The sequence below is a fragment of the Lampris incognitus genome, chromosome 1, assembly GCF_029633865.1.
Source record: "Lampris incognitus isolate fLamInc1 chromosome 1, fLamInc1.hap2, whole genome shotgun sequence".
Classification (NCBI taxonomy): Eukaryota; Metazoa; Chordata; class Actinopteri; order Lampriformes; family Lampridae; genus Lampris; species Lampris incognitus.
Window position 1 is genome coordinate 52,663,544 of NC_079211.1, and position 15,030 is coordinate 52,678,573.

A 15,030-nucleotide genomic window follows, 5' to 3' on the forward strand; every position below is an offset into this window, starting at 1 on the left:
TAGATTTAAAGGTACATTAATAGCTAAGGGCACGTGTGATTGTTATATAAACATTTACAAGTATCAACACTATCAGTTAACGCACACCAAATGTGCACTTCAGATTGTCTGCAACACAGCATCAACATGACGACTGGGCAGATCATGTGAATAAGTACTGAGTGGCTGACTACTGAATACACTGTCTAACCAGAACCAGTCCCATGTTCAGCTCAAACAGAACAACTCATTCAGAGCAGACCGCACCGTCCAACGGTCTGTGTGAAGCAGTTGTGCTACATCATGACTTTACAGCACAGGGTTGTTAAGTCCTCGTGGTGTTACTGGCTTTTCCACGCAATTACCTCAGTACGTGTTGACTGTCTGCCAATCAGCGCTGCGATATACCAGCGTGTGGTGTGCGCAGGAGGAAATATGCACATGCTGACTTGATATTTTCATATATATATATATATATATATATATATATATATATACATACATATATATATATATGATATTTTCTATATATTTTCTATATGATACTTTATATATGTTATTTTCTATATGTTATTTTCTATGTGATACTTTATACATGGTACTTTCTATACGATATTTTCTATATGATACTTTTTATGATACTTTATATATGGTACTTTCTATATGATATTTTATATATGTTACTTCATATATGGTACATTCTATATGATATTTTCCATATGGTACTTTATATATGGTATTTCTATACGATGATTTCTATATGGTACTTTATATATGGTACTTTATATGTGATATTTTCTATGTGATACATTATATATATGCTATATGATATTTTCTATGTGGTATTTTCTATATAATATTTTCATATAATTTTAAAAGACTATCGGTACTTTTAATTTGGAGCAGGGTTAGCTTCTGGACTTGTAAGTTCCACCACGGCTGGCCTCTCAGCTGGCTTCGCCCTGGTGCTCTGATTACTATCAGCATGTTGCACGAGGGACAGACTGGCGGAGAGGGGCAGCGTAGGTTGCACATTAGAACAACTGACCTGCAGACACGTGCACGAACACGCCACGAGAGCGATGGTGCACAGCGGGGCTCTGCTGCACCACTGAGATGTTTTCCACGTGCTTTATATCGCAGCACTCAGGAACATTTATTTGTCGTTTCATTTCATGTATCGTTTCCCCCAGCCCGCAGCAGTGCAACACCAACACAACAACACATATCCAAACTAAACAACATATCCATCCATTACCCAGACCGCTTATCCTGCTCTCAGGGGTGCTGGAGCCTATCCCAGCAGTCACTGGGCGGCAGGCGGGGAGACACCCTGGACAGGCCGCCAGGCCATCAGAGGGCACGAACACACACACACACACACGTTCATACGTAGGGGCAATGTAGTACGGCCGATTCACCTGACCTACATGTCTTTGGACTGTGGGAGGAAACCGGAGCCCCCAGAGGAAACCCACACAGACACGGGGAGAACATACAAACTCCACACAGAGGACGACCCCCAAGGTGGGACTGACCCAGGGCTGGAACCCAGGACCTTCTTGCTGTGAAGGGACCATGCTAACCACTGCGCCACCGTGCCGCCCTATATCCAACTTATCCAGAAAAAATGTCACTGTCCAAGAGAGTGAACGCCTGGATGACTATCGGAGCTAGCAGTTAGCTTAGCCTGCCCCACTTCCACGTCCTGTCAGACCATCCATGGTGTTTCGTCCTCGGGTGCAGCTCCAGGCAGGGCCGTGGTACTTGGGCCCACCGGACGCAGCAGACCAAGCTCCCCCATTCGATCAAACAACAGCTCTCCCAGCCAGATGCTTTCAACACCTCCTCGCACTCCACACGACGACACTAAAAACAAAGTCAACGCCAGGTGAGGCCACTGCCAGACCGCCCACGGTGTTATCGGAACTGCCGGTCTGCATGGGCTAGCAGTTAGCTTAGCCTGCCCCGCTTCCGTGTCCTGTCAGAGCACCCTCGGTGTTGCCTCTTCGGCCACAGCTCCGGTGAGGGCCGTGGTCCCTGGGCCCACAGGACACAGCAGACCAGGCTCCCCCAGCAGATCCAGCACCAGCTCTCCCAGCCATTAAACGAAGACACAAACTTGGTCGCAGATGTGGACAAAGACAGTGCATGGACGGTACTGGGCGAGGCCGCCGCAAACGTGAGTTTGTGTCGCCATCTTCCCACACCGGAAGCGGAAAGTTGGTGAGTTGCAGACTGCAGCCTAAGACCGCCTTTTAAAAACGATTTCCTTCAGTTTGGTTTTCAATTTTCACGTGCACCAGCGCTCCTCCTCCCAGAAAACACGAGCTCATCCTCTCACCCGTCCCGCCGATTTGAAGGGAAGTGTTCTAACAGTATTCTCCTCAAAATGCATCAAGTGTTTGTAATCTGGTGTTTCTAGTGTCTCTAAAAGTATACAACCCTTCAGTTCTGTTACTTGCGTGGTGCTACAACCCAACCCTGATCAACAATGACCGTAACAAAGCCAAATGAAAACCATGTTCCTGAGCTTGGGGATTGTTTAGTACATAAGGGAAGATCAAGCCCGGGTCTCAGGTCTGTCTCACCGCAGCTCGTGAACAACCTGATCTTTCCAGATGACATAGCAGCAAAGCTACACAATGCATTCGATAGCGCAGCGATGTTATTGACAACACTCTTCCACACGGCACACAGCCAGCTATCCGTCACACAACCTGTCGGCCACCGCATTGATTTGTGAACAAGAGGAAGAGACAACGTGAATGAGAGGGACAGAGATGGATGGACGGAGAAACATGGAGGGACAGCATTAGATAGAGAGGCTGCATTAAAAGTGAGGGAGCGAGACCATTCAGAGACACAAAATGAGAGGGAGAACTTGAGCTTTACGAAGAGGGAGGGCGGGAGAAGGAGAGAGAGAGGGTTTGTGTGTCATGCCGGTGGACAGTAAATGGCTGGAGAAAGTGCTTGTCCTTATGGTCAACTGCAGTACATCTGAACAGACGAGAGAGAAGCTGAGTGTGGAAAACACACTGTTGTGACGTCACGCTGTAGTCAGTCACCAAGAGCCAACAAGAAGAGAGACTGGTGAGCAGGGTGGAGGAGAGCAGAGGACAGAAGAGACTGGTGAGCAGGGCGGAGGAGAGCAGAGGACAGAAGAGACTGATGAGCAGGGTGGAGGAGAACAGAGGACAGAAGAGACTGATGAGCAGGGTGGAGGAGAGACTGGTGAGCAGGGCGGAGGAGAGCAGAGGACAGAAGAGACTGCTGAGTAGGGCGGAGGAGAGCAGAGGACAGAAGAGACTGCTGAGAAGGGTGGAGAAGAACAGATGACAGAAGAGACTGGTGAGCAGGGCGGAAGAGAACAGGGGACAGAAGAGACTGGTGAGCAGGGTGGAGAAGAACAGACTGGTGAGCAGGGCTGAGGAGAACAGAGGAGAGAGGACAAAAGAGACTGGTGAGCAGGGTGGGGGAGAACAGAAGAGAGGGCAAAAGAGACTGGTGAGCAGGGTGGGGGAGTGCAGAGGACAGAATAGACTGGTGAGCAGGGTGGAGGAGAACAGGCTGGTGAGCAGGGTGGAGGAGAACAGAGGACAGAAGAGACTGGTGAGCAGGGTGGAGGAGAACAGGCTGGTGAGCAGGGTGGAGGAGAACAGGACAGAAGAGACTGGTGAGCAGGGTGGAGGAGAACAGGACAGAAGAGACTGGTGAGCAGGGTGGAGGAGAACAGGACAGAAGAGACTGGTGAGCAGGGTGGAGGAGTGCAGAGGACAGAAGAGGACACCAAACAACAGAGCAGAGGAAAGGAAACGGGGGGAGAGCAAAGAGGAAGATGAAAGTAAGGAAGAGGAAATTGTGGAAAAGATTGCAGCGTGATTTCATTATGGGCCAATTTGACAACTAGGTCCGTCTCTGTGCCATGTCCAGTCCCACCGTTTTCTTTACCCCTCTGTTTCTGTCTCTCTGTTTCTGTCTCTGCTGCCATGTTTTCCCTCTATTCTGACTATCAGGAGTGAAAGAAAAACCAGACGGCCAAGCGGAGACCAGCTCGTAATAAGTTCCAAGTCCTGTATGGGAGAGAGAGAGAGAGAGAGAGAGAGAGAGAGAGAGAGAGAGAGAGAGAGAGAGAGAGAGAGAGAGAGAGAGAGAGAGAGAGAGAGAGAGAGAGAGAGAGAGAGAGAGAGAGAGAGAGAGAGAGAGAGAGAGAGAGAGAGAGAGAGAGAGAGAGAGAGAGAGAGAGAGAGAGAGAGAGAGAGAGAGAACATATAAAACCACTTACCCTCAGAATCTCCTCCACACAGCTGGAGTCATTTGGTAGGCTGACCTGGAGGAGAGAAAGACAAGAAAAAGACATAGAGACTTTAAAACACCACATAAACTCATCAATAATCCTACTATGTAATACAATACCAAAAACAGACAGACCACCCGCCAACACACACACACACACACACACACACACACACACACACACACGAGCAAAACAATAAACTCTGCCATCATATTAAAGCAGGACCCTTCCCCATGAACTGGTCATTTGGAATTCATGCATTGCTTCTGCTTCCGGTGTGGGGAGATGCCTGCGTGACTTGGCGTTTGCAGCGGCCTCACCCAGTGCCGATGTGGGAAGATGGCGGCCCAAATCCACATTTGGGGTGGCCTCTCCCAGTGCCATCCATGCAGTGTCTTTGTCCACATCTGCGTCTAAGTTTTGTCTTCGTTTGATGGCTGGGAGAGCTTGGTCTGCTGGGTGCCGTGGGCCCAGGGACAACGGCCCTGCCTGGAGCTGCACCCGAGGAGGAAACGCCGAGGGCGGTCTGACGGGACGTGGAAGCAGGGCGGGCTAAGCTAACTGCTAGCCCACGCACACCGGCGGCTCTGACAGTCATCCTGACTGGCGTTCATTCCCTTGGACAGTGGTTTTTTTTGTTTAGTATGGATATGTGTGTTAGTTTGGATATGTGTGTTAGTGTGGATATGTGTGTTAGTGTGGATATGTGTGTTAGTTTGGATATGTGTGTTAGTTTGGATATGTGTGTTCTTGTAGTTGTTGGGTGTGTTTATGTATGTTTGCGTTGCACTGCTGGGGGAAACGGCATTTCGTTTTATTCATGTATGCACGTGCATGAAGTGAAATGACGAACAAAGTGTTTCTGTTGCTGCAGCACATGACCACTTCCATGTCACCTGTGACGGGGCCGGCGTGGGCTTCATGTGAGGATGCAGACAGACAGGGGCCTTGAGCTCGTGCAGAGCAGGTATTGATCACGCTGAGTGGCTGCCTACTCTGAGTGATGACCGGTAAGGAGAGACCCAGTCTCAGTGCTTAAAGAGAGAGCCAGTCTCAGTGCTTAAAGAGAGACCCAGTCTCAGTGCTTAAGGACAGACCCAGTGTCAGTGCTTAAAGAGAGACCCAGTCTCAGTGCTTCAGGAGAGACCCAGTCTCAGTGCTTCAGGAGAGACCCAGTCTCAGTGCTTCAGGAAAGACCCAGTCTCAGTGCTTCAGGAAAGACCCAGTCTCAGTGCTTAAGGACAGACCCAGTGTCAGTGCTTCAGGAGAGACCCAGTCTCAGTGCTTAAGGACAGACCCAGTCTCAATGCTTAAAGAGAGACCCAGTCTCAGTGCTTAAGGAGAGACCCAGTCTCAGTGCTTCAGGAGAGACCCAGTCTCAGTGCTTAAGGAGAGACCCAGTCTCAGTGCTTAAGGACAGACCCAGTCTCAGTGCTTCAGGAGAGACCCAGTCTCAGTGCTTCAGGAGAGACCCAGTCTCAGTGCTTAAGGAGAGACCCAGTCTCAGTGCTTCAGGAGAGACCCAGTCTCAGTGCTTCAGGAGAGACCCAGTCTCAGTGCTTCAGCAGAGACCCAGTCTCAGTGCTTCAAGAGAGACCCAGTCTCAGTGCTTAAGGAGAGACCCAGTCTCAGTGCTTAAGGAGAGGCCCAGTTTCAGTGCTTAAAGAGAGACCCAGTCTCAGTGCTTAAGGACAGACACAGTCTCAGTGCTTAAAGAGAGACCCAGTCTCAGTGCTTAAAGAGAGACCCAGTCTCAGTGCTTAAGGAGAGACCCAGTCTCAGTGCCTCAGGAGAGACCCAGTCTCAGTGCTTAAAGAGAGACCCAGTCTCAGTGCTTCAGGACAGACCCAGTGTCAGTGCTTAAAGAGAGACCCAGTCTCAGTGCTTAAAGAGAGACCCAGTCTCAGTGCTTAAGGACAGACCCAGTGTCAGTGCTTCAGGAGAGACCCAGTCTCAGTGCTTCAGGAGAGACCCAGTCTCAATGCTTCAGGAGAGACCCAGTCTCAGTGTTTAAGGACAGATACAGTCTCAGTGCTTAAAGAGAGACACAGTCTCAGTGCTTAAGGAGAGACCCAGTCTCAGTGCTTATAGAGAAACCCAGTCTCAGTGCTTAAAGAGAGACCCAGTCTCAGTGCTTAAGGACAGACACAGTCTCAGTGCTTCTGGAGAGACCCAGTCTCAGTGCTTAAAGAGAGACCCAGTCTCAGTGCTTAAGGAGAGACCCAGTCTCAGTGCTTCAGGAGAGACCCAGTCTCAGTGCTTAAGGACAGACACAGTCTCAGTGCTTCTGGAGAGACCCAGTCTCAGTGCTTAAGGAGAGACCCAGTCTCAGTGCTTAAAGAGAGACCCAGTCTCAATGCTTAAAGAGAGACCCAGTCTCAGCGCTTCAGGAGAGACCCAGTCTCAGTGCTTCAGGAGAGACCCAGTCTCAGTGCTTAAGGACAGACCCAGTCTCAGTGCTTCAGGAGAGACCCAGTCTCAGTGCTTCAGGAGAGACCCAGTCTCAGTGCTTCAGGAGAGACCCAGTCTCAGTGCTTAAGGACAGACCCAGTCTCAGTGTTTCAGGACAGACCCAGTCTCAGTGCTTCAGGAGAGACCCAGTCTCAGTGCTTCAGGAGACACCCAGTTTCAGTGCTTCAGCATCATCAGCTTAAATCAATGACGGGTTCTGCAGGGCCATCCGGAAAGTGCTGCTAAACTGAAGAGGTCAAGGGCGGGTTAGCAAAATGTTTATGCAAGTAAAAATCCAACGGGTCACGGGAGGACCGAGTTCGGATCAGCTAAACGCAGTCCTTCATGTTGGACATGGTGAAGGGGGGAGGGGTGAAGGGGAGCTGAGACAGCGAGAGGAGGGGAAACTCACGCTGTGATATAACTATGGAAATCATGTCGAACAACATATTACAGCTCCAATACCTCACTCACCAGATATTCACACACACACACACTACACACACACACTACACACACACATCCAAAGATAACAGTGGCAGCGCGGCCAGAGCACCAGGGAAGGAACCATGGTAATAACATGAAGTCATCTCTGGCCTTCAGCTAATGACTGATACAATAACAGCAACCCTAGTGTGTGTAGGTGTGTGTAGGTGTGTGAGTGTGTGCGGGAGGGAGAGAGAGAACGCGAGACAGAAGACAGAGAGAGACACAGAGAGACAGAAAAAGAAACAGAGAGACAGACAGACAGACAGACAGAAACAGAAGAGAGACAGAGACAGAAAGAGAGCGAGACAGAGAGAGAGTGAGAGGGACAGAGAGAGAGACAGATAAGAGACAGAGAGAGAAAGAGACAGAAACAGAGAGAGAGAGAGAGAGAGAGAGAGAGAGAGCGAGAGAGACAGAGACAGAAACAGAGAGAGTCAGAGAGATGGACAGAGAGTGAGAGACAGAGAGACAGAAAAAGAAACAGAGACAGACAGACAGACAGAAACAGAAGAGAGACAGAGACAGAGAGAAAGAGAAAGAGAGCGAGACAGAGAGAGAGAGGGACAGAGAGAGAGACAGATAAGAGACAGAGAGAGAAAGAGACAGAAACAGAGAGAGAGCGAGAGAGACAGAGACAGAAACAGAGAGAGAGTCAGAGAGATGGACAGAGAGTGAGAGACAGAGACACAGAGAGCGAGAGAGAGACAGAGAGACAGAGTGAGCGAGAGAGAGACAGAGATACAGACGGAAAGAGAGAGTGAGAGAGAGTGAGTGAGAGCGAGACAGAGAGACAGAGGGTGAGAGAGACAGAGACAGAGAGAGACAGAGCGTGAGTGAGAGTCAGAGAGAGAGAGATGCTTGAGCTCACCACTGAAACATGCGCGTGTCTTTAGTCTAGCTTTGAATATGAGCTTAGCTTGCACGAGAGCATCTGACAGACGCCAGATTAATAGCCACATGGAATATATTATAATATGAGACTGCAACATGAGAATATAATATCAGACTACAACATGAGAATATAATATACTACAATATGAGACTACAACATGAGACTACAACATGAGAATATAATATGAGACTACCTGAGAATATAATGAGACTACAACATGAGAATATAAAAGACTACAATATGAGAATATAATATGAGACTACAACATGAGAATATAATATGAGACTACAACATGAGAATATAATAGATTACAATATGAGAATATAATATGAGACTACAACATGAGAATATGAGACGGCAACATGATAATATGATATGAGACCACAACATGAGAATATAATGAGACTACAACATGAGAATATAATGAGACGACAACATGAGAATATGATATGAGACTACAACATGAGAATATATTATGAGACTACATGAGAATATAATATGAGACTACAGCATGAGAAAATAATATGAGACGACAACATGAGAATATGATATGAGACTACAACATGAGAAGACCTGGAGGGAAAGAAAAGTGTAAATAAGATTTCATCTTCATCCCACACACTTCTCCCTGACACGTGACTGAGTTCGGTGTAACACTGGTGTGACATGTAGACACTTTTCTCACACTTCTGAAATGATTCTCCTCAAATAAACCTGAACTGGCCTCAGCCAGATCAAAACATGAGCTCTCAAAATGTTGACTTCTAGACATGTCTCCTGTTATTCTCCTGCACACTTGGGAAGAAACGAAGCCCATTTATTTGACATTTTATTCTTACATTGAATGAGTTCTCTGCATGTAACCCTTCCTATTGTATAGGAGCAGCGGGAAGCTGCAGCGCCCAGGGACAGACGCCAGTTCTTCTTTCCACTGCCTTGCTCAGGGGCACAGGCAGGAGTATTAACCCTAACATGCATGTTTTTTTGATGGTGGGAGGAAACCGGAGCACCCGGAGGAAACCCACGCAGACACGGGGAGAACATGAAAACTCCACACAGAAAGGACCCGGGATGGCCTGGGGTTTGAACCCAGGACCTTCTTGCGGTGAGGCAACAGCGCTAACCACTGGGCCACCATGTCTTGTCCTGAACTGTAGGATTTTGCTTCTCTTCTCCTCTACGAGGTTGGTTGGGAGACAGTTCAGATTGCAATGAGCACAAAATAACAGAACAAGAAAACACTATTGTAACGATCATGAATGAGTGGACTCACTAGCCGGTTGGCTAACGGGTCAGACCCTTTAGACTACTGGTTAACGTAGCCACCCTTGGTGTGGGAGACCTGGGTTCGCGTCCCGGCTGGCTGCAGCGGTTCCCGGCTGCCCCCTGGATTCACTACACTATTACGAGCTGAGTCGGCATGGTAAGGCGTGCTATCTGCACAAATCCAGCAAGACATAACAAAACAGATTCATGTACTGTACCGTGTCTTGTAACCCAACACACCTCCTCACGTCAGGGCATTGGTCATGTGATCAGGGCCATGGTTGGTTATTAGACGGATTCCATGTAACCAGGACAGGCAAACGAGACAAGATGGCTACTCACTGCTACAGTGACCTGTTACTGGGACTGAAGCAGATCAACTCATACACCTAAAGGAGCAAAGAACCACTACCAGCGAGGTAACGTTCACTGGTTTTTCTGGCTGAGTCTCCCTTTCTGTCTCCATCCATCTGTCTTTGCATCTCTCCAGCTCTCCCTGGTTCTGACCATCCCTCCATCTATTGGATTTAATGGGTCTGACTTGCCGTGGCCACACGTGAGTTCGATCGATGCTTTTACTGATCTGTAAGGCACCTTGAATATAAGGACACATCCAATGTTTCGTATTATCCTGCCATCCATCGATCCTACAGTTTTACACCCCTTCAATCCAGCCGTCCGTCCGTCCATCCGTCCATCCATCCATCCCAGGAACTAGTTTAAAAGATAGTAAAAGTACAATAGTAAAATTTCACTCTGGATTTTGAGTGAATAGAAACGGGCCCTAATGGATTTTGCAGGGACACGCAACTACCATTAGATGAGTAATGCGTGTCTGTCTAATTGATCTTCCTGTGAGATCAAGGTTAATGTCATCGGCGTGGAATGGGAGGAATATAAAAGACAACAGGGAGGAGGAGGAGGAGGAGAGAGTCTGAGGGAGAGCCACGCGAGCCTCCTCGTTCTACAAGAACACAGAGGAGGAATCTTTCATGGCGACGAAGATACAGAGAGAGAGAAAAAAGACACCAAAAAGAAAATGAGACAAAGAAAAACACAGAGAGAGAGTGAGGAGGGTGGGGGGAGGGTGGGGTGGGGGAGGGAGGGAGACAGCCAGAGAGAGATATGGGGGCAATATAGCTGAAGCAATTACTCAGGCAGAAATCCGTTTTTTCTCTGAAATAGCTGCTCAGATAGACGTCTCTCTCGCTCTCTCAACACACACATGCACACACACACACACACGCACGCACACACACACACGCACACACACGCACACACAAAGAAAAATAGATGCAACCAGTCACAGATAAGCACACACAGGTAGGCAGACACATGGGAACATAAAAGTATGGATATTTCTCTCTTTCTTTCTGTCTCACAAACAAACGTGCATATGGGCCTGCCATGCCACCTACACACACACACACACACACACACACACACACACACACACACACACACACACACACACAAATAAACCCACGTATGCACCCACACCGATGCATGAGACAAATACACAAAGGTAGACCAAGAAAAGCCCACATGCAGAGGAACACACCAGTACACACAGACACAAAGCTATGTGGGGCCGTACAGGCCATAATCTATTCTGGCCCTCTCATACAGTACATACATTCTCCCTGTATTTCTGTCAGAAGGAAATATATGTGAAAGGAGAATGTATGTATATGAGAGGGCCAGAATGTATGTATAGGAGAGGGCCAGAATGTATGCATATGAGAGGGCCAGAATGTATGGATATGAGAGGGCCAGAATGTATGTATAGGAGAGGGCCAGAATGTATGGATATGAAAGGGCCAGAATGTATGTATAGGAGAGGGCCAGAATGTATGTATAGGAGAGGGCCAGAATGTATGCATATGAGAGGACCAGAATGTATGTATAGGAGAGGGCCATAATGTATGGATATGAGAGGGCCAGAATGTATGTATAGGAGAGGGCCAGAATGTATGTATAGGAGAGGGCCAGAATGTATGTATAGGAGAGGGCCAGAATGTATGGATATGAGAGGGCCAGAATGTATGTATAGGAGAGGGCCAGAATGTATGTATAGGAGAGGGCCAGAATGTATGTATAGGAGAGGGCCAGAATGTATGGATATGAGAGGGCCAGAATGTATGTACAGGAGAGGGCCAGAATGTATGCATATGAGAGGGCCAGAATGCATGTATAGGAGAGGGCCAGAATGTATGTATAGGAGAGGGCCAGAATGTATGTATAGGAGAGGGCCAGAATGTATGGATATGAGAGGGCCAGAATGTATGTACAGGAGAGGGCCAGAATGTATGCATATGAGAGGGCCAGAATGCATGTATAGGAGAGGGCCAGAATGTATGTATAGGAGAGGGCCAGAATGTATGTATAGGAGAGGGTCAGAATGTATGCATATGAGAGGGCCAGAATGCATGTATAGGAGAGGGCCAGAATGTATGTATAGGAGAGGGCCAGAATGCATGTATAGGAGAGGGCCAGAATGTATGTATAGGAGAGGGCCAGAATGTATGTATAGGAGAGGGCCAGAATGTATGTATATGAGAGGGCCAGAATGTATGGATATGAGACGGCCAGAATGTATGTATATGAGAGGGCCAGCATATATTATGGCCTGTACGGCCCCTCATACAACATTCCCAGCTCTTACAGGTACGAAGCCGGGGCAGTACTACCTAACAGCAGCCACGACGGAGCTTCTCGGCAGTAGAAGAAAGCCACTTTAATTTGCCTCTGCACAGATTACAATGGCACGTGTTCTCTGCGTTTAACCCATCCTACTGTACAGGAGCAGGGTGAACAGAGTCACGGCTCGGTCACAAAGCTGCTACTCTGAAACCCTTAACAACAAAAAAACACATTTCCGATGTTCTGAAACAAGAGCAGGTCAGAACCTGGCACATGGCTGGACTGCGTATGGTCAGTGTTGGAAATTCTGGCCACCTCGTTACAGGGAAGGTCAGTGGTAGTGTCTATAATGTGAAATCTTGGACACTACATGTTCATTTGCAATGTTGTGTAGTGGTGCCAGTAGTATTTGTTGGTAAAGTGTACTGAAGTAGCATATCACATGACATAGTTAAGCTACGTTCAAGTAAAAAAGGTTATAAATGCAGTTGCAAGAACAATACTTTCCACTCATATCTTAGGATGTTTGATTTGAAAGAGAACTTAATTTGATTGTAAGTATACCTATTCTAATTATCTGTTAACGCCCCTCCTCTTTCCTCTGTTTCTATCTGCCGATGTCTCTTGCTTTTCTAACACTCACTCTGTATTGGCAGGTGAATTCACAAAGAATGGATTGCGGATGCTGGTAGCGCCATGAGTTGTGCATCACTTGCTACTGCTACCTCTGAAGGTCCGATTAAGGTCTGATTAAGTGGGAAGACGGCGGCGTGAAGTTACGTTTGCGGCGGCCTCACCCAGTACCGCCCATGCAGGGTCTTTGTCCACGTCTAAGTTTGTGTTTTAGTTTGTTGTCTGGGAGAGCTGTCGCTGGACCGGCTGGGAGAGCTTGGTCTGCTGCGTCCTGTGGACCCAGGGACCAGGGCCCCGCTGCGCCCGAGGACGAAACACCGGCGGCGGTCTGACAGGACATGGAAGCGGGGCAGGCTAAGGTAACTGCTAGCCCATGCAGACCGGCAGTTCTGATAACACCGAGGGCGGTCTGACAGGACACGGAAGCGGGGCAGGCTAAGCTAACTGCTAGCCCATGCAGACCGGCAGTTCTGATAACACCGAGGGTGGTCTGACAGGACGCGGAAGCGGGGCAGGCTAAGCTAACTGCTAGCCCATGCAGACCGGCAGTTCTGATAACACCGAGGGCGGTCTGGCGGCGACCTCGCCTAGCGTTGACTGTGTTTTTAGTGTCGTCTTGTGGAGTGTGGGGAGGTGAGTCGAAGGTGTCTGGCTGGGAGAGCTTGCGCTGGATCGGCTAAGGGAGACTGGTCTGCTGTTGCCTGGAGCTGTGCCCGAGAGGGGAACACCGAGGGCGGTCTGACAGGATGCGGTGCAGGCTAAGCTAACTGCTAGCCCATGCAGACCGGCAGTTCTGACAGTCATCCTGAGGTTCACTCCCTCGGACATTGAATTTTTTGTCATATGATGGATATGTGTGTTTTTGTAGTTTTTTGAAGTTTGGATATGTGTGTTCTTGTAGTCTTTGTGTTGCACTGCCGTGGGCTGGCGGAAAGGATATTTTGTTTCATTTCATGTGCGCATGTGCATGGAATGAAACGGCAAAAAAAACCTTCCTGATTCCTGACTCAGTAAGGACATCGTGCTAATGATGTTACAGCACAAACATGCACACACAAGTCTTGCAGTCAAGTGCACGTTGCCCTTGTTTTTGCGTCTCATTGCGATTACCCACGTGGCAGAGTGTAAATGGTGGCTTTGCGCCAAGAACACAGTAGGCGGGCTCAATGACACCCCTGATGTCGTCAAGTGTAGCAAGAATTGTCTGACCTGGCAACCTGTATCTGCCAATGATTTCAGTCTCAGTTAAACCAGAAAGCCGCGTTCTCCTGCGCAACATCCGCTCACGAGCACGGCTGGCATGACGAGGCCTTCACCGAGGTGCAACCACTGCCGCCATGATCCCTGGGAAGTCTGGGCATCAGTCACCACCGGCTCTGAAGACGCTAATCACTCTGTGTGTGTCCGTTAGCGCTGGTGTTTTGCAGTCAGGCTCATTTGCATAGAAAGGGGCCAATCTAATGCCAAATGCATACGCGTGGCCTAATTTAAATACGTGCAAATAGCACCGCAGCACCGAGACGCTGTTTACTGGGCAGCACAGTTAGGGGTAGGGATGCTCCCCGAAACCCGGTTCTAAACGGGAACCGGTTCTAAATTAGTAAAAACCGGAGCATTTTTAAGATCCGACGTTTTCGGTTCTGCTATCGGTAGTCGGTAGGTACTCGAGAAATCATGGAGTGAGATTTATATTGTGGCAATTGTGTTTTTCGAGGAATTTAAACGTCGCGAACATAATCTTGTTTGCCGTTTTCTCCATCTCTCTGTCTCTCTCTCTTACTGCGCGAGGGGCGGGGCTGTGCTGTGCTCCGCACACTCGCTCACACACGCGCAGACAGCTCTGCTCAAGTGCTCATCATGGCGGAGAGAACTAAACGTTCAAAAGTTTGGGTATATTTTTCAGAAGTCGATGACAACAACGCTCGTTGCCACAAGTGCAACAAATCATTTGCCAGTAAGGGTGGCAATACAAGCAATCTGTCGAAACATCTTTTGTCGAAACATGGTATTAATCTGCAGAAATGCGGCGTTTTCCACTGCTTTGCTCGTAGTGTTCCATCCACGTCCACTGCAGGTAAGCCGTATGAGCCATAGATACGGAGTTAGCTAGGCTAATAACAAATTATTATGAATAGGCCAATAAATAAAATATAATTGCTTAGCTAATTGTTTAGCTACAAATATATAAGCCATAGATACGGAGTTAGCTAGGCTAATAGCCGGGGACACTATAAGTCAGGAGAGATCACGACTCCTGCCAGAGAAGGCAGATATGTTGATTTTTCTGCAGAAGAACTGTTAGGATAATGTTCTAGGTTCTTGTTTGTTTGAACTTCCGTCAGCCTTTTGCTGTAAAATTTATTTTTAATATATATATATT

General features: G+C 48.2%; 1 protein-coding gene across 1 annotated transcript in view; it reads right to left on the minus strand.

The window, feature by feature from the left end:
* Positions 1–15,030, minus strand: part of aff2 (AF4/FMR2 family, member 2) — a 238,501-nt gene that overhangs the window by 147,711 nt on the left and 75,760 nt on the right. The window contains exon 4 of the mRNA XM_056277911.1: positions 4,265–4,309. Coding sequence (XP_056133886.1) covers positions 4,265–4,309 — 45 coding nt within the window. The remainder of the gene's footprint in view (positions 1–4,264; positions 4,310–15,030) is intronic.